Genomic DNA, 23,368 nt, shown 5'->3' with positions numbered 1-23,368 from the left:
GTTTTATTGTAAGTTTTGATATAAAATATTAGATGTTTACTAACATGATTAATGTCAAGAATGAAAAAGGAAGTTTGTCAATTAACTTTGTCCCAAATGACGTCTCCCCACAATGAAGCAATAATTATATAAATGGGTACGTGGTCAGTACCCTAGTTTTTCACCAGAGAAAAATTAGGCCTAAAATAGAATTGTAATACAAACATTGATATTGCTTTATGTACATAATCAGCGTAATATAGCTGAAATGTTCTTAGTTAAATCACCCTTTGACTAAATATGAGAATAATGAATATTTGAGTAATATAACATTTTAATATAACAGAATTTTCCACAAAAATATCTTGATTGCTATCAATAATGAATGATTTTTTTATATTCACAAATGAATAAAACCGTAGATATCAACAATCCAACAACTAACAGTAAAAAAGCACCCGATAATGTTTTGATGTTAAAAAAATGATGCGATTGTTCAGTAACACTGATAATATTGAGCATGAACGCTGTTTTCTGATAATTCAAATCGCTAAAAGACTAAAAATACAAATATTACTCTTGAAACAATGAAGACACACATACAACTCTTACCTCTGCTAAATAATAATAATCTAATCCTGATTCACGTAATTGCATAATAAAATTATCTAATACTGGTAAAATCACAGAATGTTTACTGACTGAAAAGACACACCAATCGTACATTAAATCGTCTTTGAGAACTGTGAACTTTTCCAGAGTTGATATATCAATGACATCATCATAGTCACCAAGACCATAGCCTACAAACAAAATTATTATGTTTATAAATATAAAAACCATCATGAATATTTGATCATTTTTGCCTATATTTAAATGATCTATTGCTATTGATATTTTGTTAGTTTTCTTAAGTATTTGTCCTAGTTCATCTGGCTCCATGATTTTTGGATTCGATTTAATATTTGGATATTGTAGCTAAAAATTATGTTAATATAATATAAGAATTAAATATATATTTTATAGCTGTCATTAACTATATCAAGATTGGCGAAATATGACTCATGTACAACAATAAACGGCAAATCGCTTTTTTCTAATTCACTTCCTGTTGATACATAAGGAGCGTATCTGAAATGAAATATAAAATAATTTGTTCATTATTTACATTTATTTATACTCACGATCTTTTAGTCAGAATACTTGAATATCCACTGTTGTAGAAAATGACTAACAATAACATCCCAAAGTTGATTACTACACAACCAAGTAATTTTATCCGCAGCTTTAGTGGTTGTTGCAATAAAACCCCAAGAATAAATACGCTCAACTCAAAAGTTAATTGGCATCCACATTTTCTAAAATAAATTTGGGCAGTTACACTTACACTTACATATTTATATTAAATGCTACTTATTATTGGAATTTTTTGTTGTATTGGGTAGTATTTTCAGAGCAACAACGAGCACACTTAAAACGCCCACTAAAACAATCCATACCATTAAATTGAATGGTTTTAATAGAATAGTAACACCATTCAAAAATTTTGGAAATGGAACCAGAAATGTCAATCCTACTCGGAGAGTAAAGGTGGTAGTATCAAGCGTATCATCAAACCCTGATAAATAGAATCCAGCTAAAATATTTATTTATTTATTTTTGGACGTATTATTAACGTTTATTGGCGTTTTATCGTTTACCAACGCCAACATCAGCTTTCCCTGAGTAAACATCGTACTTTGCTCCAGTACCAGTCAAATTTTTAAATATTTCACCCCATCGTTGTGAAGATATCAATAGCTTTCTTGTGTAGTTATATTTCTGTATAAATGTGTTCATCATTGATAATTCAGCACCACGACTCTTCTCTAAATAAAGTGTTAGTTTAAAAAAAATTATTTCGAATATTCAGTTAAGCTTACCTAAATAAATGAATGGTATGTAGTTAAAAGTTGCTACAGTTAATTCTCTGCCCATTAAATCTTTTTGTTTGATGGGATACAAATCAAATGAAGTTAAATTATAGGAATTACAAAGTTTTCCAATTAATTTTGTCATCAACGGCGTCTCCCCTGCGTAATTATGGGTATAGAAATTTACGCAGCCATCTTGTTCGACCAAAAGCAAAACATTTTCAATTGATTCAAACACTTTTCTTTGAAATAAACTTGTTGCATTGAATGAGTTGTTACGAGTACCTGTTTGTATCATTAAATAATATCGTGCGTTAAATTTATATGTTTTAATGAAATGTAAATGGTTTTCAATAAGTTCGACCGCATCATCAGGTTGATCACTTGAAATTACAAAAGCTGGACATTTGATTTGTTGAAAAATGTCGAGGTCCAGCGCAAACTTTAAAGAAGTTCTAGTTAAAAGTATATTTTCGGTGGTTATGTCTAAATCACCAATGTTATAAACACAAGAGAACTTGTCGAAATATGTCTGAATTATTAAACTTGTCAGAGTTGCAATATAAACGGACATAGTGATTATGTTCGCTGTAAATGTTGTGATTCAATTATTAAACCAAATTTTGAACAAGGTGAGAATAATTGAAATACACATAATGCACAGAATAGATCTTAATCGGTTGACGCGCGCTGGTAAGTGCTGTTCGGAACATTATGTTTTGTGGTTACCATGAGGTGATAATTACGTTGGTATATTGATTGGGTCATTGATTTAATTTGTCAGAAACAATTCATCACACACACTTGAATTATCCTAATTGTGTGAAACATTAACATTTTATTTACATAAAAATATTAAAAATACAGCCAGATAAAATAATTTCAGTTATAAAAGAATAATTTTATCTTTATCAAAGCACTCCAACTTCAAACCCGTTAAACTGTACATAATTGAGAACACGGTTGCTCCTTATGAATACGGTTAAATTTTCATTACCTCTTTGCAGATTTTGCAAGTATGTTTTTACCATCTTCAAACACACAAGTGATCTTAAAAATACTTTCGAACATAAATTAAGTTTGTTTCTTAAAGATTTACACTTTCAAAGCAACCTAGCCCATAAGAATCCCATCACTAACATTAAGAAAGCTCCCGATAATGTTTCGATATTAAAAAATTGTTGTATTTGTTCGTTAACATGATTAATATTGCGGAAGTAAGCCGATTTCTCGTAGCTCAAATCTGTAAAAGACTAAAAATACAAATATTTATATTCAAACATTGGAAACAAAAGTAAAATTCCCACCTGTGCTAAATAATAATATTCTAATCCAGCTTCACGTATTTGCACAATAAATTCATTTAAAATTGGTAATATTACAGAATGCTTATAAACTGGAAATGATAAATCATCTTTGAGTACTGTGAATGTTTCCAGAGTTGATATATTGATCGCATCATCATAATCACCAAGAGCATAGCCCATAAAAAAACATTTACGCTAATGTATATACATTATCACATATAATTTAACAATTTTTACCCAAATTTAAATGATCTAATCATCTATTGCAATTGATACATAATTTGTGTCCCTGAGTCCCCGTTGTATCATCTGGTTCAACTCTTGTTGGATTTGACTTAATATTTGGATATTGTTTGCTAAAATGTTAATATAATATAAGAATTAAATATATATTTTATAAGCTGTTATTAACGATGTCAAGATTGAAGAAATATGAAGGATGCACAACAATAAACGGTAAATCACTCTTTTCTAGTTGTCTTCCTGTTGAAACATAAGGAGCGTGTCTGTAATGTAATACAAAATAATTTGTTCAGTATTTACATTTATATATACCTACAATCTTTTGCTCATAACACTTTGCACTGGTGTAAAAAGTTACCAACAATAACATTCCAAAATGAATTATTGCCCAACCAATTAATTTTATTGGTAAGTTTATTGGTTGCTGTAATAACCCTGCTAGAATTACTAGGCTCAACTCAAAAGTTAAACTCTGGGCATGATTTCTAAAAGTTCATCATAAGTATCAATTAGGTATGTATTTTAAACTGTACTTATTAGTCGTATTTTCAATAGTATTATATAATATTTTCAAAGCGACCCAACACCCCAAACCAAACTATATAATGGAATGGTTTTAATAACATAGCTAAACCATTTCGGATATGGAAGCAAGAATGTCAACCTAGTTCGCAAAGTAAAGGTGAAGAATCAATTAAATTGTTAGCTCCTGACAAAGAAAATCCAGCTAAAACAAATTTACCTATTATATTTTTATACAATTTCTAGCGTTTTTTATGTCTTTACCAACTGCAATATCAGCCTTTTCCTGTATAAACATGATTCAGTGCTCCAGTAACTGTCAAATTCTCATATATCACACCCCATCGATCTATAGACAATAATAGTTTTAATGTGTAGTTATATTTTTCTACAAATGTGTTAATCATTGATAATTCGGCACCTCGACCCTTTTCTGAAATTAATTTAGTTTTTAAGAACATTTTAAATAAGTGTATAAATAAATAAACCTGAACAAACATATGAAACGTAATTAAATGTTGATATAGTAAATTCCCTGCCCATTAAATTTGTCTGCTTGTCAGGATACAAATCCAAAGAAGTTATAATATAGGAATTACAAAGTGAGCCAATTAATTTCGTTTCCAATGGAGTTTCCCCTGAGTAATTATGTGTGTATAAATATACACATTCATCTTGTTCAATCAGAAGCAACACGTTGACAATCGATTCAAACACTTTTCTTTAGAATAATCAGGTTGCATTGAATGTTTTGTTATGTGTACCTGTTTCTATCGATAAATAATATCGGATGTTGAAATTATATGTACTGAGTAGTATTTGTTTTTCAATGAGTTCAACAGCATTTTTATTAGGTTGATCACTTGAAATAATAAATGCTGGACAATTGATTTGTTGAAAAAAATCAAACTCAAGCGCAAATTTTACAGAAGTTCTCGTTAAAAGAATATTTTCCAAATTTATATCCAAATCACCAATATTATAAACATAAGGAAACTTGGCAAAATATGCCTTCACTATTTAAGTAGCAAGTGTTGCAATATAAACGGACATGTTGACTGTCTTCAAGAAATATTAATAATATTAATATTGTGGATATAGATGTAGACTGCTGCCCGGGATAAATCATTAGAGAAAACAAATAAATGAAATATTTCATAGTAGTAATAATCTATATATTAAATATATATAGAAATATACAACAAACTAATGTACCTTCATTTCGCAGCCACAATGAAGTGGTGATTATAGGTGGTATTTGGTCATTAAGTTGATATGTCACACGAAACAGTCCTGAAATATGTTGATATTATGTAACATTTACCCAGATATTGTAATATTGTAATATCATTATAACACAAAATAGATTATTAATTTATACACCAAATTAATTCATTTGCGTCACGTGAAGAAACTTCACACAAAATTCATGTCTCATAAATGATTATATGCTATATAATAAACAACTGCAGTGTTTGCATATTATTTCTGACAACGATTGTACTAAAATCTAAAGAACAAACACTGCGCGTCTCGCGCCGTTGTATCGATTCAGTCAAAATAGACATTTCCTATTTCCACTTATAAACGCATCTTTCACTACCGTATCGTGACCCTAAATTAGCGCACTTGATACTTAATATGCTATTATTATAGTACGCTTTAGAACAGTACTATATGCAACTTGTATCACATTTTATTAGAGATTTACACTCATGCTTGCCACAAACGTTCACAAATGAATATAGCAGAAGATATTATCAAACCCACAACTAACAATAAAAAAGCTCCCGATAATGTTTCGATGTTAAAAAACTGTTGTGTTGGTTCGTTAACACGATTAATATTGCGTATGTATGCTGACTTTTCGTAGTTCAAATCTCTAAAAGACTAAAAATACCAAAATTTTTATTACAACATCGAATACAAAAGTATAACTCGCACCTCTGCTAAATAATAATAATCCAATCCAGATTCACGCAATTGCATAATAAATTTATCTAACAATGGTAAAATCACAGAATGTTTATTGACTGGCAACACACACCAATCAAACATTAAATCATCTTTGAGCACTGTAAATGTTTCGAGAGTTGATATATTAATCGCATCATTATAATCACCAAGAGCATAGCCTACAAACAAAATATTTATGCATAAATTATCACATGTAATTAATTAATATTTACCCAAATTTAAATGATCTATTGCAATTGATACTTGATTAGTTTTCTTAAGTATCTGTCGTAATTCATCCGGTTCAACTATGGCTGGATTTGATTTAATATTTGGATATTGTAGCTAAAATGAATGTTATTATAATACAAGAATTAAATATATTTTATAAGCTGTCATTTACCATATCAATGTTGGCGAAATATGAAGGATGTACAACAATAAACGGTAAACCACTATTTTCTAAATCTTTTCCTGTTGATACATAAGGAGCATATCTGTAATGAAATAAAAAATAATTTGTACAGTACTTAAATTTATTTATACTTACGATCTTTTGGTCATAATACTGGAATATCCACTGTTGTAGAAAATGATTAACAATAACATTCCAAAGTTGACTATTACACAACCAATTAGTTTTATTCGTAAGTTTATTGGCTGTTGCAATAACACTCCTAGAATTATTAGGCTCACCTCAAAAATAAAACTTTGTCCATGAATTCTAAAATTTGATTATAAATTTTAATTAGGTGGGTAATATTTTAAACTGTACTTATTAGTCGTATTTTCATTTAAACTATATAATATTTGCAAAGTGAGAACAAGAACGCTGCAAATACCCAACAGCCCTAACCAAACCATATAATTGAATGGTTTTAATAATATGGATAAACCATTTGCTGGTTCCGGAAATGGAACCAAGAATGTCAACGCTGTGCGAAATGTAAAAGTTGAAGCATCAAGGGTATCGTCAAACTCTGATAAATAAAATCCAGCTAAAATATGTGTAAATGATTTAATTTTTAACGATTATTGGCGTTTTTGTGTTATTACCAACTCCAACATCAGCATTTCCTAAGTAAATATCATACTTTGCTCCAGTACCAGTCAAATTCTCGAATACTTCACCCCATTGCCCCGTAGATATTAAAAGTTTCTTTGTGTAATTAAATTTTTGTACAAATTTGTTAATCATTGAAAGTTCGGCTCCTCGGCCCATTTCTAGAATTAATTTGCTTTTTAAAAAATATTTTCAAATAGTACATGTATAAATGAATAAACCTAAATTAACATATGGAATAAAATTAAATGTTGATATAGTCAATTCTCTGCCCATCAAATCTTTCTGCTTGTCAGGATACAAATCCAAAGAAGTTATATTATAAGAGTTACAAAGTGTGCCAATTAATTTCGTGTCCAATGGAGTTTTCCCTGAGTAATTATGTGTGTAGAAATATACACAGCCATCTTGTTCAATCAGAAGCAACACGTTGACAATCGATGCAAACACTTTTCTTTGAATTAAACTTGTTGCATCAATCGAGTGGTTATGTGTGATAGCACGTATCAATAAATAATATCGTGTGTTGAATTTGTATGTTTCACTGAATTGCAATTGGTTTTCAATGAGTTCTACAGCATCATCAGGTTGATCACTCAAAATTACAAAAGCAGAACATTTGATTTGTTGAAATATGTCGATTTCCAACGCAAACTTTAAAGAAGTTCTGGTTAAAAGTATATTATCAGCGTTTATATCCAAATCACCGATATTATAAACACAAGAGAACTTGTCAAAATATGTCTGCATTATCAAACTTGTAAGCATTGCAATATAAACAGACATGATGATTTTCTTTTATGAAATGTTATTATTCTATTATTAATAATAGTTAATATAGTATGGTTATTACTTTTAAAGCTAAATCACAAACAACTGAAATAGATACTAGTAACATAAAAATGTGTTGATGATTTTTGTTAGGTGTTTTGTTACATAAAAATATAAAACAAAAACCATGTATGATTATTACATATTCACCATGAATAAGTACATATTATATTAAGGATTTATTTCAGTTTGTCACACAAACCGAATTACATTTGAAATTCCTTATATTAAAATAAAACATTAGTTTTTTTACAACAATACATTAAAATCAATATATTGAAAAAACAAGACTAATATAATTCTATTTATTTATAAATAGCGAGTGTGATGTCGAAATAATTAATGAATTGATTGACTTTAAAGTACAAACTCTGCGTTCTCCAAAAGTCACATATAACCTCTCTCTTTTAAGCCACATGTCACTTGGTCCAAGAATACCTAAGATAGACTATAATGTAGGTTATCATAACAGTCATACAATACTTCTTTGAATCAATGTTGCATTACGTAAATCGCTGTGCATTAGCATTCTTTGATATAGCCTGGGTTTTTTTTATTACATTAAATTACCTTGACGTAAATAGTTTAAGCTGCATGATTTAACTTCAAAAATAATCACAATCATTATTAAAATATTTGTAGGGATATTAAAATATTGAGTCGTCTCCATATGAGTTAATCATGTATATTACGTAGATATACTTGTTCCTCGTAATCTAAAACTCTGAAAGACTTTACGAATATTAATCAATTATTAATTCAACTATTCTAGCAAACCGACACTCCCCTCTGCTATATAATACTCTGCTTATCCAGATTCACGGACCAAAAAAATAGGTCACTATTTCCTAATTCTTTTGAAGTTGATTAGAACATAATTAGTTCGAAAAATATTCACTTGGAGTTACAAGAGTCGTGTCATATACGCAGCTTTGACAAAAATGTTCACAAATGAATGTAAGAGTAGATATTAATAATCCAATCACTAACATTAAGAAAGCACCCGATAATGATTCGATATTAAAGAATTGTTGTATTTGTTCGTTAACTTGAGTAATAGTCGAAAAGTAAGCTGATTTCTCGTAATTCAAATCTCTAAAAGACTAAAAATGCCAATATTAAAATAAAAATATTAGTAACATATTTGCAACTTTTACCTCGGCCAAGTAATAATAATCTAATCCCGACTCCCGTATTTGCACAATAAATTTATCTAACACTGGTGAAATCACAGAATGTTTATAAACTGGAAACACACACCAATTAAATGATATATCGTCTTTGAGTACTGTAAATCTTTCCAAAGTTGTTATATTAATCGCATCGTCATAATCACCAAGGGCATAGCCTATAAACAAATCATGTATGCTAATAAACATAAAGAATCATATATAATTACATAATTTTTACCCAAATTTAAATGATCCATTGCAATTGATACTTCATTAGTCTTCCTAAGTATTTGTTGCAATTCATCTGGTTCAACTATTGATGGATTTGTTTTAATATTTGGATATTGCAACTAAAAATTATATTGATATAATAAAAGTTTTAAAGATATATTTTTTAAACTGTCACTAACTATGTCAATACTGGCGAAATATCCCTTATCAACAACAATAAACGGCAAATTACTTTTTTCTAGTTGTCTTCCTGTTGATACATATGGAGCGTATCTGTAAAGTAATATAAAATCATTCGTTCAGTATATACCTACATTTATTTATACCTACGATCTCTTGGTCATAATACTTGAATATGCACTGGTGTAAAAAGTTACCAACAATAACATTCCAAAACTAATTATTACACAACCAGTTAATTTTATTGGTAAATTTATTGGTTGTTGTACTAATCCTGCTAGGATTACTAAGCTCAACTCAAAAGTTAAACTTTGTGCACGATTTCTAAAAGTTCAACATAAGTATCTACCAGGTACGTAATTTAAAATATACTTATTAGTCGTATTTTCAATTGTATTGTATAATATTTTCAAGGCGACAACCAGCACGCTGAGAACACCCAACAAAGCAAACCAAACCACGAAATGGAATGGTTTTAATAACAGTGATAAACCATTTGCTGGTTGCGGAAATGGAACCAAGAATGTCAACCACGTTCGTAAAGTAAAGGTTGAAGAATCAATTAAATTGTTGGATCCTGATATAAAAAATCCACCTAGAACAAATTTAAAATTTGTATTTTTATACGTTTTAGAGTTTTTTTTATGCTTTTACCAACTCCAACATCAGCTTCTCCATTGTACACATCGTACCTTCCACCAGTACCACTCGAATTCTTAAATATTTCACCCCATTGTTCAGTAGATATCAATAGTTTTCTTGTGTAGTTAAATTTTTGTACAAATGTGTTTATCATCGATAATTCGGCACCTCGATCCTTCTCTAAAATTAATTCGGTTTTTAAAACATATATTCAAATACACGTATAAATCAATAAACCTATATAAACATATGGAGTAAAATTAAATGTTGATATGATAAATTCCCTGCCCATTAAATTTGTCTGCTTGTCCGGATACAAATCCAAAGAAGTTATATTATACGAATTACAAAGTGTGCCAATTAATTTCGTTTCCAATGGAGTTTTCCCTGAGTAATTATGCGTGTAAAAATTTACACATGCATCTTGTTCAATCATAAGCAACACGTTGACAATCGATTCAAACACTTTTCTTTGAAATAAAATTGTTGCGTTAAACGTGCTGTTAGGTGCGATAGTACATATCAATAAATAATATCGTGTGTTGAATTTGTATATTTTGCTAAGTTGTAATTGTTTTTCAATAAGTTCTACAGCATCGTCAGGTTGAACACTTGAAATTACAAATGCTGGACATTTAATTTGTTGAAAAATGTCGATTTCTAAGGCAAACTTTAAAGAAGTTCTGGTTAAAAATATATTTTCGGTGTTTATATCTAAATCACCGATATTATAAACACAAGAGAAATTTATAAAATATCTCTGCACAATTAAACTAGCTAGTGTTGCAATATAAACTGACATGTTGATGATTTTCAATAAATACTATTATTCAATTATTTACACTTTTGTGTGGTTGTTAATTTTTATGCTAAAAGACCAACAACTATAGCGTTAATGTGTTAATGATTTTTTAGGTGGTTTGTTACATAAAAATATAAAACAAAAACCATGTAGGATTATTCTATTCATAACGAATCGGTAGTTACATATTAAGGATTTATTTCAGTTTGTCACACAAACAGAATAACATTTGAATTATTATATTAAAATGGAACATTGCGTTTTATCAATATATTAAAATTAATATATGATGAAACGAGATAAATATTATTTTATTTACTTATAAACTACACGTGTGTGTTTCAAATAACTAATGGATTCATTCAGTGAATATTGTTCTGACAACCATTATTTTAAGATACAAACACTGCAAAAATCATTGTAATTTAATTTCTAACTCTCTTGTCACGTGGATAAACTAAGATTCAGACTACAATTGCTTGCTATAATGTATATTTCTTTTATGACAGTAAATTACAACGACGTAAATAATTTAAACTACACGATTTTACTTCATAAATAAACACAATTATTGCAGACAATAAACCCACGAACAACATTAAAAATGCACCAGATAGTGTTTGTACATTAAAATATTGAGTGGTTTCTCCCTGCAGTTGTCTAATATTACGTAGATATACTTGTTCCTTGTAATCTAAATCTCTAAAAGACTTTAAAAATAGTAATAAACTATTAATTTAACTATTCTGTAAAACCAACACTCACCTCTGCTAAATAATACTCTGCTAATCCAGATTCGCGAATTTTTACAAAAAAATTATCAAAAACTGGTAAAATCACTGAGTTTTTATAGAACACATAACCACAATAATCAAATGTCAAGTCTTCTTTAAGAACAGTGAACTTTTCAAGTGTTGATATATTAATTACATTGTCATATTCTCCAAGTCCATAGCCTGTAATGATGGTCATATTTAAAGTAAGTTTAATTGTATATTTCTTATATTTTTTTACCAAAATTTAAATGATCTATCACAATTGCTACTTTTAAAGACTTATCTAAGATCGATTTTAGCTCATCTTCCATAACAAGTGTGTATTTTGTTTTAATATTAGGGTAACGTAACTGAAAACACATCAAGTATAGTAAAACCTGCCTGCATTTTATGATGAATACTAACTTCATCCAGAGACATAAAGAAGCCTGAATTTGGAGTTACAAACAGTAGGTCGCTTTTTTCCAGTTCGTCGCCATAGGAAATATGTGGTAAATATCTATAAATTTAATTTGTTCTTTCCTCAGAAATAATTCAAAAAATCTGGTTCTGGTTGAAAATATGATGTGCAATACTTACGAGGGTTTTGTCATTAAACTGGAAAACCCACAATTGTAAAAAATAAGTAATAATAATATTCCACTATACATTAAATACATTTTCATAGGTAATACCACTACTGGCTGTTGCAATATAATGCCAAATACCATAAACCCCAATTCCAAAGATAACCGAAAACCATAATATCTAGAAGATTTAATTAAAATTGAAATAATTATTATATTATTAATAAATTTTAAAAATAACTACCTTTGAGTAAAAGTATAAATTTGATTAAAGAATGTAGTAACAATGACGAATACAAGCGCAAATGTGATCATCACAATCCAAACAACAAACTCAAAAGGTCTCAATATTGTATCAAGACCGTTATTAATTTCTGGTCGTGGTACCAAGAAGTTTGATCCAACGCGATACGTGAACGTTGACGTATCAACCATGTAGTCAAAAATAGCTACAAAAAATCCACCTAAAATAAAGTTTGTGTGGAATTTAAAAGTATGTTCAGTGAATTTAATACAAGTAAGTGCATTCTAGCGCCATCTACTCTCCAATCAAAAAGTTATATTTAAATCAGATTACATTAGAGTTTCACTTTGAATTTAACAACTCAAATGAGTGAAATGCCTTTGCGCCAATATCTAAAATATACTTTTTAGCAAAGAATCATTGGGAACTTTATTTTGTTTTAAATTTCTGAAAGTTTTATTTTCCAAAATCATAGATTTATTGAAATTCAATAAAATGTAATTAATATTTTACTTTTTAATAACTTAACATAAGCACTCAAAATATAAGTTAAACAATTTAATAATCAAATGTTCGTATTTTTAATACGAATAGTAAAGCAAAATACAAGAACGAAATGACTAACGTGCAGCCCATATTTCGAAGGACACTTAGGTGAACTGATACGATAATATTGTATCAACAGTGAACAATAACAAACCAATTCGAACACTACCTGCTTCACAAAACCGTTTGATATCACACGGACCCGTCTCTACCACTAACAAACAGTGCTCTAGTAAATACAAATCTCGTTCAGCTAGAAGTCCGCTACGAATTTAGTGCAGATAAGTGCATCCTAGCGCCATCTGGTGGTCGATTATAGAAGTATTTCTTTCAAGTGCAACTTTTCTCGAAAGAGTTCAGTTATATCGCTATAACTAACTAATATTTATTTATTAAACAATTAGATTACTTGCCAGGTATAACTGAATACTTGTAGACCTACACTCTAAAATTAAATTTAAGATTTTTAAATTCTATGTTACTATTTCTGCTTATTCTATCATTCTTTGGCCAAACACTTAGTGAAAATAACACTTTCTATTTTCATTTTCATTTTTTATTAATTTCTATTCTTACCTGCCGCTATGTCAGCTTCATTTCGAAATACATCCCCCTGTGACCCAGTTCCCGTCCAGTTTAAATAAACTGCACCCCATAAATCATCATTTATCATTAACTTTTTTGTATAGTTATATTTTAAACAAAATTCATTTATGACTGACAAATCTGCTCCACGTTCTTTTTCTGAAAAAATATTGCAATCAAAATTAATTTTCTCATTAAACTACTAAAACAAAAAACGAACCTAAATAAATATACGGACGAAAATTAAATGTTGAAACTCTTAACTCTTTCCCCATTAAATCATCTTGTTTATTTGGATATAAATTAAATAAACTAATATCATAGGACTCGCATAATTTTCCAATTAATCTGGCCTCTAATGGAGACATTCCTGAATACATATGAGTATAAAAATATACACAACTATCTTCTTCTTCGACCAATAATAATACATTCACAATTGAATCAAATATTTCTCGTTGAAAAAAACTTGTTGCATTAAATGTGCTCTGTATTCCGTTGAGTATTAATAAATAATATCTAGTTTTGTATCGAAATTCTTCATTCCAATATAATATGTCTTCAATTATTTCTACATCTTCATCTGGAGTATCACTTGATATTACAAACGCGAGACAATTAAATTGTTCAAAAATTTTAGACTTAATCGCATATTTTAATGTAATTTTTGTTTGTATAATATCAGTACTATTATTAAATATGTTTAAATCGCCAATATTGCACACGCAATGAAATTTATCAAAATATGTCTGCACTATTAGTGTAGTTAGTGTAGCAATATAAATTCCCATCTTGTTAACCTGTTAACACATTGACTACCAATTATATACTCGTACGCATAAAAAAATCTACGTACAAAGTTATTTCAATTGCTATTGTAATGATTAGTACTTTTGCGTTGCTGGTATATTATTATTATCCTACAATAAACTCCGAATTATTAATGAATTTATTTCAGTTACAACATGATATAAAATCAGTTCTGATGCATATGAACCAGGCCAGTAGAATAAATATATAATTAACATGTAGCAACATTTTATTTATATTCATGACGCACAGATTTGCATCAACCTGATAACATTGCAAAAAATACATTATAATCAACATGAAAGCGATTTGAGTAGAATTTTCTTTCTTACAAAAAAGGCAATTATTGTTATCGACAAGAAAAGTTTCCTTTATATTCACCAATGAATATAACTGTAGATAATAACAATCCAATCACTAACATTAAAAAAGCCCCCGATAATGTTTTGATGTTAAAAAATTGGTAGGTTTGTTCATTCAAATGATTAATGTTGCGTATGTAAGCCGATTTTTTGTAATTCAAATCTCTGAAAGCCTAACAATACAAATATTATTATTACTCAAACAGCGGCAACATAAGTATACGCACCTCTGCTAAGTAAAAATAATCTAATCCAGCTTCACGTATTTGCACAATGAATTCATCTAAAATTGGTAATATTACCGAATGTTTATAGACTGGAAAGACACACCAATCGAATGATAAATCCTCTTTGAGTACTGTGAATGTTTCCAGAGTTGTTATATTAATTGCAATATCAAAATCACCAAGAGCATAGCCTATAATCAAAACATTTATGCTAAGGTACTTAAATTATTACGTAATTAATTAATTTTTACCCAAATTTAAATGATCTATCGCTATTGATACATAAGTAGATTTACTAAGTAGATGTAGTAACTCATCTGGCTCAACTATTGATGGATGTGTTTTAATATTTGGATATTGTAGCTAAAATTTATGTTTTAATGTAAAGATTTATTTATATATTTTATAAGTTGCTATTAACTATATCAATGCTGTTGAAATATGAATCATGCGCAACCAGGAACGGCAAATCACTAATTTCTAGTTCTTTTCCTGTTGAGACATGATGAGCATATCTGGTGATATTAGAATAAAATAATTAGTTCGTAAACTATTCACTTTTACTTGCACTTACGAGGGTTTTGTCATAATACTTGAATATCCGCTGTTATAAAAAATAACTAACAATAACATTCCAAAGTTGATTACGATACAACCAACTAGTTTTATTCGTAAATTCATTGGCTGTTGTAATAAAACTCCTAGGATAATAAAAGTCAACTCAAAAGTTATGCTTTGTCCCTGATATCTAAAATTAAAAATATGGACTTTATTAGTATCTATCTATAGTAAATTTATTTTAAGATATACTTATTAGTACTATCCGTTGTCGTGTTTAATATTTTCATAGCAATGACTAACACGCTTAAGATGCCCAGTAAGATGAACCAAACTACATAATGAAATGGTTTTAATAATGTAGATAAACCAATTGATATTTCTGGAAGTGGGACAAGAAATGTCAATCCTGTGCGCAGAACATAAGTTGATGTATCAACTTTATAATCAAACTCGGAGATAAAAAATCCAGCTGAAATCAAAACTGCATTTGAAACTGTTATGTACGTTGTACATTAGTTGTTTGATGTAACAGTTTAGGCATTTAGTCACTTCACTAATATATTACATTATCAAATTACAAGAAATCAACCAATGAAATCTAAAAACTTACTGTAATACACAGTAAATAATGACACAATTGAATACTATCCTTTAAATTGTATTGACTTATAGATGGTTGTGATGGCTTTGCTGTTGAAGGGTTGGTTGTATTATTACACTAGAGTGTATGTAAATTGAATAGGTGGTGTATATTTACCAACTCCAACATCGGCTTTTCCTAAGTAAATATCATACGCCGCTCCTGTGCCAGTCAAATTCTCAAATATTTCACCCCATTGTTCAGTAGTTATTAATAATTTCCTTGTGTAGTTAAATTTTTCTACAAATTTATTTATTACCGATAATTCAGCGCCACGATCCATGTCTAAAATGATATTTGTTCATAAAATTTATTGTACAAGGTTTTAATAACTATACTTTCCTAAATAAACATATGGAATGAAATTAAATGTTGATATAGTCAACTCTCTGCCCATTAAATTTTTCTGTTTATTAGGATACAAATCCATAGAAGTTAAATTATAAGAATTACAAAGTTTAGTAATTAATTTCGTTTCCAATGGCGTTTTCCCTGAGTAATTATGTGTGTAAAAATATACACAACCATCTTGTTCGATCAAAAGCAACACGTTGACAATCGATTCAAACACTTTTCTTTGAAATAAACTTGTTGCATTGAACGTGCTATTATCTGTGATTGATCGTATCAATAAATAATACCGGGTGTTGAATTTGTATGTTTCACTGAATCGTAATTGTTTTTCAATGAGTTCTACAGCATTTTCAGGTTGATCGCTTGAAATTACAAACGCTGGACATTTGATTTGTTGAAAAATGTCGATTTCTAACGCTGACTTTAAGGAAGTTCTGATTAAAAGTATATTATCGATGTTTATATCCAAATCACCGATATTATAAACACAAGAGAACTTGTCGAAATATGTCTGCACTATTAAACTTGTAAGTGTTGCAATATAAACAGACATTTTATCACATTAATTTTGTACATTTATTCTATGTATTATCACAGGAGACAAACAAACGACAACGAGGGTTTACTAGTATCAATCAGAATAAATCACATTTCAACTCTATAATTCTTGCTTTGTTGTTGTCTCAAAACTTCATGTTGTGGTCATATAAAACAAAAATGTTGTACATGTTGTCGGGAGTTCGAGGTGGTGATTATATAGATACAAAACAAAGTGGAGAGACCAACATGAGTTATTCACGGAATATGAAATATTAAATGCGATTATTATAAATAATTTATTTTATCACGTGGAAAAAAAAAGCAGAACATCATATCCAGTAATAATTACGCCCCCAGTGATGTTAATGATTTGACGTACTTCAACCCTGTTCGCGTGTTAAACACTATTATTCCAAAGCACATTCCAATTGAATAACGGGTATGACTTGCTGCAGTTTTAAACAGGAAAGGATCCAGTGCTGAAAGCACCTTGTGCAGATTGTGTGTTAGTTTCATAGGTTTTGGCCACGTCATGAGAGCTACATAATAAAAATTAATAATAAATTTGTTTTACTTGCAATTGAACATAAAACTGTTTGAACACTATAAAATCATAATTGGTTCTAAACGTCATGTTTTTTCAGTAATACTTTTTACGATTTTCATATTACTATTAGAGACAACTAGTAATAATTGTTTTAAATACAAACAATTGTTTATATAAACAATTATTTATTAATAAATCTCTCACTGAGAGAGATAAATTAAATTAATCATATTAAAAGCAAAGATTTATTGAAATATAGTACGATAACTAATTCATTATTTTAATAATTATATGTTTTAATTTTTAATATAATAATAATAAAGTAATTATTATTCAAGAATAAATCACCAAACGCATCGCAAGTCTGTCGAATGACACTTGCGGCATGTTGATACGATAATATTGTATCAACAACGAACAATAACAAACCGATTCGCACACTACCTGCTTCACAAAATCACCTGATCTCTCACGAACACGTTCGTCTTAACTGGAACTAAAGAAACAACTCTTCTAAACACTAATCTCGTGCAGCGAGAAGACCGATCCGAATTTAATGCATATAAGTGCATCCTAGCGCCATCTGGACTCAAATTGTACACCCTGAACCATATAAATTCTTTTCCATTCAAATTTTAATCATTTATCCTTTAATCCTTTATATATTCTTCTTCCAAATTCAAACTATCCATTTACGAAAATTTATTAAAATTGATTCAGAAGTTTAGATAATATTTGTAATGTGCATAAATGCTATTATTTATATAACTCTGGCTTACAGCCACTCAACAGAAGCATTGTTTAATTCACAGAAAAATATTAGTGTGGCAAGCAATAATCCACAAAATAACATAAGAAATGCACCCGATAAAGTGTTAATATCAAAGTAGTAAGTTGCTTGCAATTGATGAATAGTACGCAGATACACTTGTTCTTTATAATCTAAATCTCTGAAAGACTACAGAAACATTTCTTAAATATTATTTGAATTGTCATCATGATAAACCAATACTCACTTCTGCAAGATAATAATATTCCAAGCCGGATTCTCGCACCTTCACAAGAAAGTCATCTAGCTTTGTCGTGATGACAGAGTTTTTGGGAAGAATGTAACAACAAAAATCATAAGACAGATCTTCTTTAAGTACTGTGAATTTCTCAAGAATTGATATATTAATTGCGTCCTCATATTCACCATATCCATAACCTGCAGTGCTACCTAAGTCTAAGTGATCCACTGCAATTGATACTTGGAGAGTCTTATCAAGAATTGGTTTTACTTGGGCAGCATTTGCAATAGTACATTTTGTTCTGATATTTGAATATTTTGCCTGAAAAAGAAAAATATCATTTCTGTGTGGGAAAATATTTCACAGTTTTATAATAAAAATGTGTAAGATTCGTGAAAATACGTTGTATTTTGTGTTTTAAATTAGTAATAGCAAGTACATATTATAATACTCACTATGTCCAAAGACAGAAAAAAACCTAAGTTTGGAACAAGAAATGGCAAATTGCTATTTTCCAGTTGTTCTCCATTGGAAATATGAGCTAAAAATCTAAAACATAAAAATTAATAAAAATCTTTACCAAAAATTGTGATTTCTTCATCTACAACATTATCTAATATAATTTTATTCAAAATACATACGATGGTTTTGTCATAAGACTAGAAAATCCACAACTGTAAAAAATATTCAATATTAATATTCCACTATACATTAAATACATTTTCATGGGTAACCGCACGCCCTGTTGCAACAAAAGTGCTAAACTAGATAAAACTAAGTCAACAGTTGAATATCATACACAATACCTAAAACATATTTCAGATATTAGATTTTAATAAGAATTATACACAAGCAGTCACTTTACTTACCTATAAAAACCGTATTGATTGAATTTATTTTTTAATATTGTTATCACAAAAATAGGCACTAATAAAAACGCCAGCAAAACAATCCAAACAATTAAAGAAAATGGCCGTAATGAAGTAGCAAGACCATTGTCTATTTCAGGCTTTGGTACTAAAAAGTTTAATCCCGAACGGTAAGTAAATGTTGAAGTTTCCACCCGGTAATTAAATGGAGCCAAAAAGAATCCCGCTAAAATTATTACAAATTATTGTACAAGTATTTGAAATGTTATTATTACATATTTACCTGCGCCAATATCAGTTTTACCGAGATACACATCTCCTTGTGTCCCAGTCCCGGTGTAATTAAGAAATAGAAAACCCCACAGTACACGTGATATTACCAACTTCCTTGTGTAGTTATATTTTAAACAAAATTCATTGATTACTGATAATTCAGCACCGCGATTTTTTTCTACAAATATTAATTTAATTGGTTGTGTAATTAGTAATTATAGACATCATTTTCATAAATCAAAACGTACCTAGATTAATATAAGGAGGAAAGTTAAAAGTTGAAATTTTCAATTCTCTGCCCATTAAATCTTCCTGTTTTTCGGGATACATGTCAAAAGAATCTATATCATACGAATCACATAGAGAGCCAATTAATTTTGTCGCCAAAGGTAACTTTCCCACAAAGCTGTGAGTGTAAAAATATACGCAGCCGTTTTCTTCCACTAGAAGCAACACGTTTACAATCGATTCAAATATCTTTCTCTTGAAAAACTGGGTGGAATGAACTGATTCATTATGTATTCCGTTAAAGACTAACAAATAATATCGAATTTTAAACCGAAATACTTGATTGAACTGTAGTTTGTTTTCGATTAACTCTACATCCCTGCCTGGATGATCGCTCAACATCACAAATGCTGGACAGTTAAATTCTTCAAATACTTCAGACATTAACGCGTATGTTAAAGATGTTTTTGTAATAAAAATATCAGATTGGTGAGTGACTATATTTAGATTCCCAATATTAAAAACGCACGGAAATTTATCAAAGTATTTTTGCATTATCAATGCAACTAGTGTCGATATATAAATCGACATTTTGTGCATACTTTGTTGAAAACTCTTGGAGTATTCAATACCTCACTATTCTCCTGTTAAGTTGATCAATATGTTATAAATGATTTATGTTTTTTATATGTTCCATTTTCACTATTATTAGAGTTAATGAGTTGATGCATGTTTACAAAACACGAATGAATTATTGACAGTTTGTAGGCAGTATGAATATGATAATGTAACTTAGAATTAGTTGTACACAATAGAATTCTGATCATCGTGAATGTAAGCTCCATAAAGTATGGCTACTAAACATGCTAGTTTCTATTTTTTATAAATGGGAGTTAACAGTTTTAAAAGAGTGAAGAGAGTACTGACCAGTAGAATAAAGTGTTGATTCCATATTAGAATTTCAAACACTTTTAAACTGATTCCAGATTTAAAAACGAATTTGGTAAAACATCCTAATAACTTTTTAATTTTATTTTCTGTTTATTAACTACCGGAACTATATTTCCTCTTAAATTTATTAAAGATAAATCAAATCAATTTTATTAAAAGTACAGATTTATTGGTGTTATGAATAGTAAAGCAATATACAAGAATGGAACACCAAACAAATCGCAAGTTTGTCGAAGGACACTTGCAGCATATCGACACGATAATATTATATCAACAACGGACAATAACAAACCCATTCGAACAATATCTGCTTCACGAAATCGCGTGATTTCACATACAAATACAAATCTGGTGCAACGAGAAATCCGATCCAAATTTATGCAAATAAGTGCATTCTAGCGCCATCTCGACTCAAATTACCCTAGGCCAGATATATTCTTTTCGATGCAAATTATAATCTTTTATATCAACCATTAAAACTTTTATCTTTGAACAAAAAGTGGTACATGTTCTACTGCTAAGTTCCATCTAACCATTTACGAAATTAATTAAAATTTGTTATCGTAGTGGTTGATTAGTTCAATGTTGACAATGCACGTAATACGTAAATGCTATTTTTCATACAATTCAGGTTTAGAGCCACGGAATAGACGAATTACTTAATTCACAGAAAAATATTACTGTGGCAAGCAATAATCCACAAAATAACATAAGAAATGCACCCGATAAAGTGTTAATGTTAAAGTAGTAAGTTGCTTGTCCTTGCAGTTGTTGAATAGTACGCAGGTACACTTGTTCTTTATAATCTAAATCCCTGAAAGACTAAAGAAACATTTCTCAAATATTATTCCAATTGTCATCATGATTAACCAACACTCACTTCTGCAAGATAATAATATTCCAAGCCGGATTCTCGCACCTTTACAAGAAAATCATCTAGCTTTGGTGAGATGACAGAGTTTTTATGAAGAACATAGCAACAAAAATCAAAAGTCAGATCTTCTTTAAGTACGGTGAATTTCTCAAGAGTTGATATATTTATTGCGTCCTCATATTCTCCATACCCATAACCTGCAGTAATTTTTTTGATTTATGATGAATGAGCGTTATTAAAAATTACCTAAATTTAAATGATCCACTGCAATTGTTACTTTGACAGTCTTATCAAGAATTGGCTTTACTTCGGCAGCATTTGCAATAATACATTTTGTTTTGATATTAGGATATCTTTCCTGTAAATGAAAAAATAAATCATTTCAGGAAAATATTAAACATTGTAATACACACTATATCCAAAGACATGAAAAATCCTATGTTTGGGACAAGAAATGGCAAATTGCTATTTTCCAATTGCTCTCCATTGGAAATATGAGATAAAAATCTAAAACATAAAAATTAATAAAAATCTATACCAAAAAATTGTAATTCCTTCATCCACAACATTATCTAATATAATTTTATACAAAATACATACGATGGTTTTGTCATAAGACTCGAAAATCCACAACTGTAAAAAATATTTAATAATAAGATTCCACTATAAATTAAATACATTTTCATAGGTAACTGCACTCCTTGTTGCAACAAAAGTGCCAAGCTTTTTAAAACCAATTCAAATGTTGAAGATCATACACAATACCTAAAATGAATATTATATATTAGATTTAAATACAAGTTATACACAAAAAGAAACTTTACTTACCTATAAAAATTGTATTGATTGAATTTATTTTTTATTATTGACATTACAAAAATCGGCGCAAATAAAAACACCAGCATAACAATCCAAACAACTAAAGAAAACGGCCGTAATGGAGTTGCAAGTCCATTTTCTATTTCGGGCCGTGGTACTAAAAAGTTTAACCCCGAACGGTAGGTAAATGTTGAAGGTTCCACCCTGTAATTGAATGGGGCCATAAAAAATCCCGCTAAAAATATTATAAATTGTTTTATGTGTATTTAAAATGAATTTTGTTGAAATTTATTTACCTGCAGCAATATCTGTTCTGCTTAGGTACACATCGCCTTGTGCCCCATTTCCGGTGTAATTGAGATATAAAAAACCCCAAAGTTCTGATTTTATTATCAACTTTCTTGTGTAGTTATATTTTAAACAAAATTCATTGATTACGGATAATTCAGCACCGCGATTTGTTTCTACAAATATTAATTCAATCAATTAGATTGTGTAATTGTAGACATTATTTTGAAAAATCAAAACGTACCTAGATTAATATAAGGAGGAAAGTTAAAGGTTGAAATTTTCAATTCTCTGCCCATTAAATTATTCTGTTTTTCGGGATACATGTCAAAAGAATCTATGTCATACGAATCACACAGTTTTGCAATTAATTTTGTCGCCAATGGTGACTTTCCCAAGAAGCTGTGAGTGTAAAAATATACGCAGCCATTTTCTTCCACTAGAAGCAACACGTTTA

The 23,368-nt window shown here is 29.4% G+C and overlaps 5 protein-coding genes and 3 long non-coding RNA genes across 8 annotated transcripts; all 8 read right to left on the bottom strand.

The window, feature by feature from the left end:
• Positions 1 to 843: 843 nt before the first annotated feature.
• LOC135793607 (uncharacterized) lies at positions 844 to 1,304 on the bottom strand. Its single transcript, XR_010548666.1, has 3 exons — positions 1,164 to 1,304; positions 1,017 to 1,110; positions 844 to 957 (listed from the first exon to the last, which is right to left on the bottom strand). It is a non-coding gene; the product is annotated as an uncharacterized lncRNA (long non-coding RNA).
• A 4,340-nt stretch (positions 1,305 to 5,644) lies between these two features.
• On the bottom strand, positions 5,645 to 6,484 carry LOC135794619 (uncharacterized). Its single transcript, XM_065305954.1, has 5 exons — positions 6,471 to 6,484; positions 6,324 to 6,417; positions 6,154 to 6,265; positions 5,909 to 6,099; positions 5,645 to 5,854 (listed from the first exon to the last, which is right to left on the bottom strand). Exons 1-5 carry the CDS (start codon positions 6,482 to 6,484, stop codon positions 5,678 to 5,680), a joined length of 588 nt encoding a protein of 195 aa, XP_065162026.1. The 3' UTR covers positions 5,645 to 5,677.
• Positions 6,485 to 8,149: 1,665 nt separating this feature from the next.
• On the bottom strand, positions 8,150 to 10,841 carry LOC135793927 (uncharacterized). The gene is made up of 8 exons (XM_065305052.1): positions 10,277 to 10,841; positions 10,052 to 10,219; positions 9,770 to 9,992; positions 9,548 to 9,721; positions 9,397 to 9,490; positions 9,225 to 9,336; positions 8,972 to 9,162; positions 8,150 to 8,917 (listed from the first exon to the last, which is right to left on the bottom strand). The coding sequence occupies exons 1-8, from the start codon at positions 10,839 to 10,841 to the stop codon at positions 8,693 to 8,695; spliced, it is 1,752 nt and encodes a 583-aa protein (XP_065161124.1). The 3' UTR covers positions 8,150 to 8,692.
• A 1,021-nt stretch (positions 10,842 to 11,862) lies between these two features.
• Positions 11,863 to 12,633, bottom strand: LOC135794349 (uncharacterized). The gene is made up of 4 exons (XR_010548873.1): positions 12,428 to 12,633; positions 12,197 to 12,364; positions 12,023 to 12,116; positions 11,863 to 11,967 (listed from the first exon to the last, which is right to left on the bottom strand). It is a non-coding gene; the product is annotated as an uncharacterized lncRNA (long non-coding RNA).
• A 2,170-nt stretch (positions 12,634 to 14,803) lies between these two features.
• Positions 14,804 to 16,442, bottom strand: LOC135794092 (uncharacterized). Its single transcript, XM_065305233.1, has 7 exons — positions 16,276 to 16,442; positions 15,768 to 15,987; positions 15,532 to 15,705; positions 15,379 to 15,472; positions 15,209 to 15,320; positions 14,958 to 15,148; positions 14,804 to 14,895 (listed from the first exon to the last, which is right to left on the bottom strand). Exons 1-7 carry the CDS (start codon positions 16,439 to 16,441, stop codon positions 14,854 to 14,856), a joined length of 999 nt encoding a protein of 332 aa, XP_065161305.1. The 5' UTR covers position 16,442; the 3' UTR covers positions 14,804 to 14,853.
• Positions 16,443 to 18,374: 1,932 nt separating this feature from the next.
• On the bottom strand, positions 18,375 to 19,273 carry LOC135794618 (uncharacterized). The gene is made up of 4 exons (XM_065305952.1): positions 19,251 to 19,273; positions 19,065 to 19,158; positions 18,616 to 18,930; positions 18,375 to 18,557 (listed from the first exon to the last, which is right to left on the bottom strand). Exons 1-4 carry the CDS (start codon positions 19,262 to 19,264, stop codon positions 18,375 to 18,377), a joined length of 606 nt encoding a protein of 201 aa, XP_065162024.1. The 5' UTR covers positions 19,265 to 19,273.
• A 40-nt stretch (positions 19,274 to 19,313) lies between these two features.
• On the bottom strand, positions 19,314 to 19,860 carry LOC135794084 (uncharacterized). The gene is made up of 3 exons (XR_010548795.1): positions 19,762 to 19,860; positions 19,479 to 19,704; positions 19,314 to 19,415 (listed from the first exon to the last, which is right to left on the bottom strand). It is a non-coding gene; the product is annotated as an uncharacterized lncRNA (long non-coding RNA).
• Positions 19,861 to 21,448: 1,588 nt separating this feature from the next.
• Ir47a (Ionotropic receptor 47a) lies at positions 21,449 to 22,429 on the bottom strand. Its single transcript, XM_065305226.1, has 5 exons — positions 22,405 to 22,429; positions 22,218 to 22,311; positions 22,051 to 22,162; positions 21,811 to 22,001; positions 21,449 to 21,752 (listed from the first exon to the last, which is right to left on the bottom strand). The coding sequence occupies exons 1-5, from the start codon at positions 22,416 to 22,418 to the stop codon at positions 21,564 to 21,566; spliced, it is 600 nt and encodes a 199-aa protein (XP_065161298.1). The 5' UTR covers positions 22,419 to 22,429; the 3' UTR covers positions 21,449 to 21,563.
• Between the last annotated feature and the right edge of the window lie 939 nt (positions 22,430 to 23,368).

Source organism: Atheta coriaria, unplaced genomic scaffold, assembly GCF_025399875.1.
Source record: "Atheta coriaria isolate IRGN ID8LTWV9N9 unplaced genomic scaffold, Caltech_Dcor_3.1 hic_scaffold_6_pilon, whole genome shotgun sequence".
NCBI classification, from domain to species: Eukaryota; Metazoa; Arthropoda; class Insecta; order Coleoptera; family Staphylinidae; genus Dalotia; species Dalotia coriaria.
Note: the sequence above shows the minus strand (reverse complement) of the source record. Positions and strands in the feature narration are given on the sequence as shown.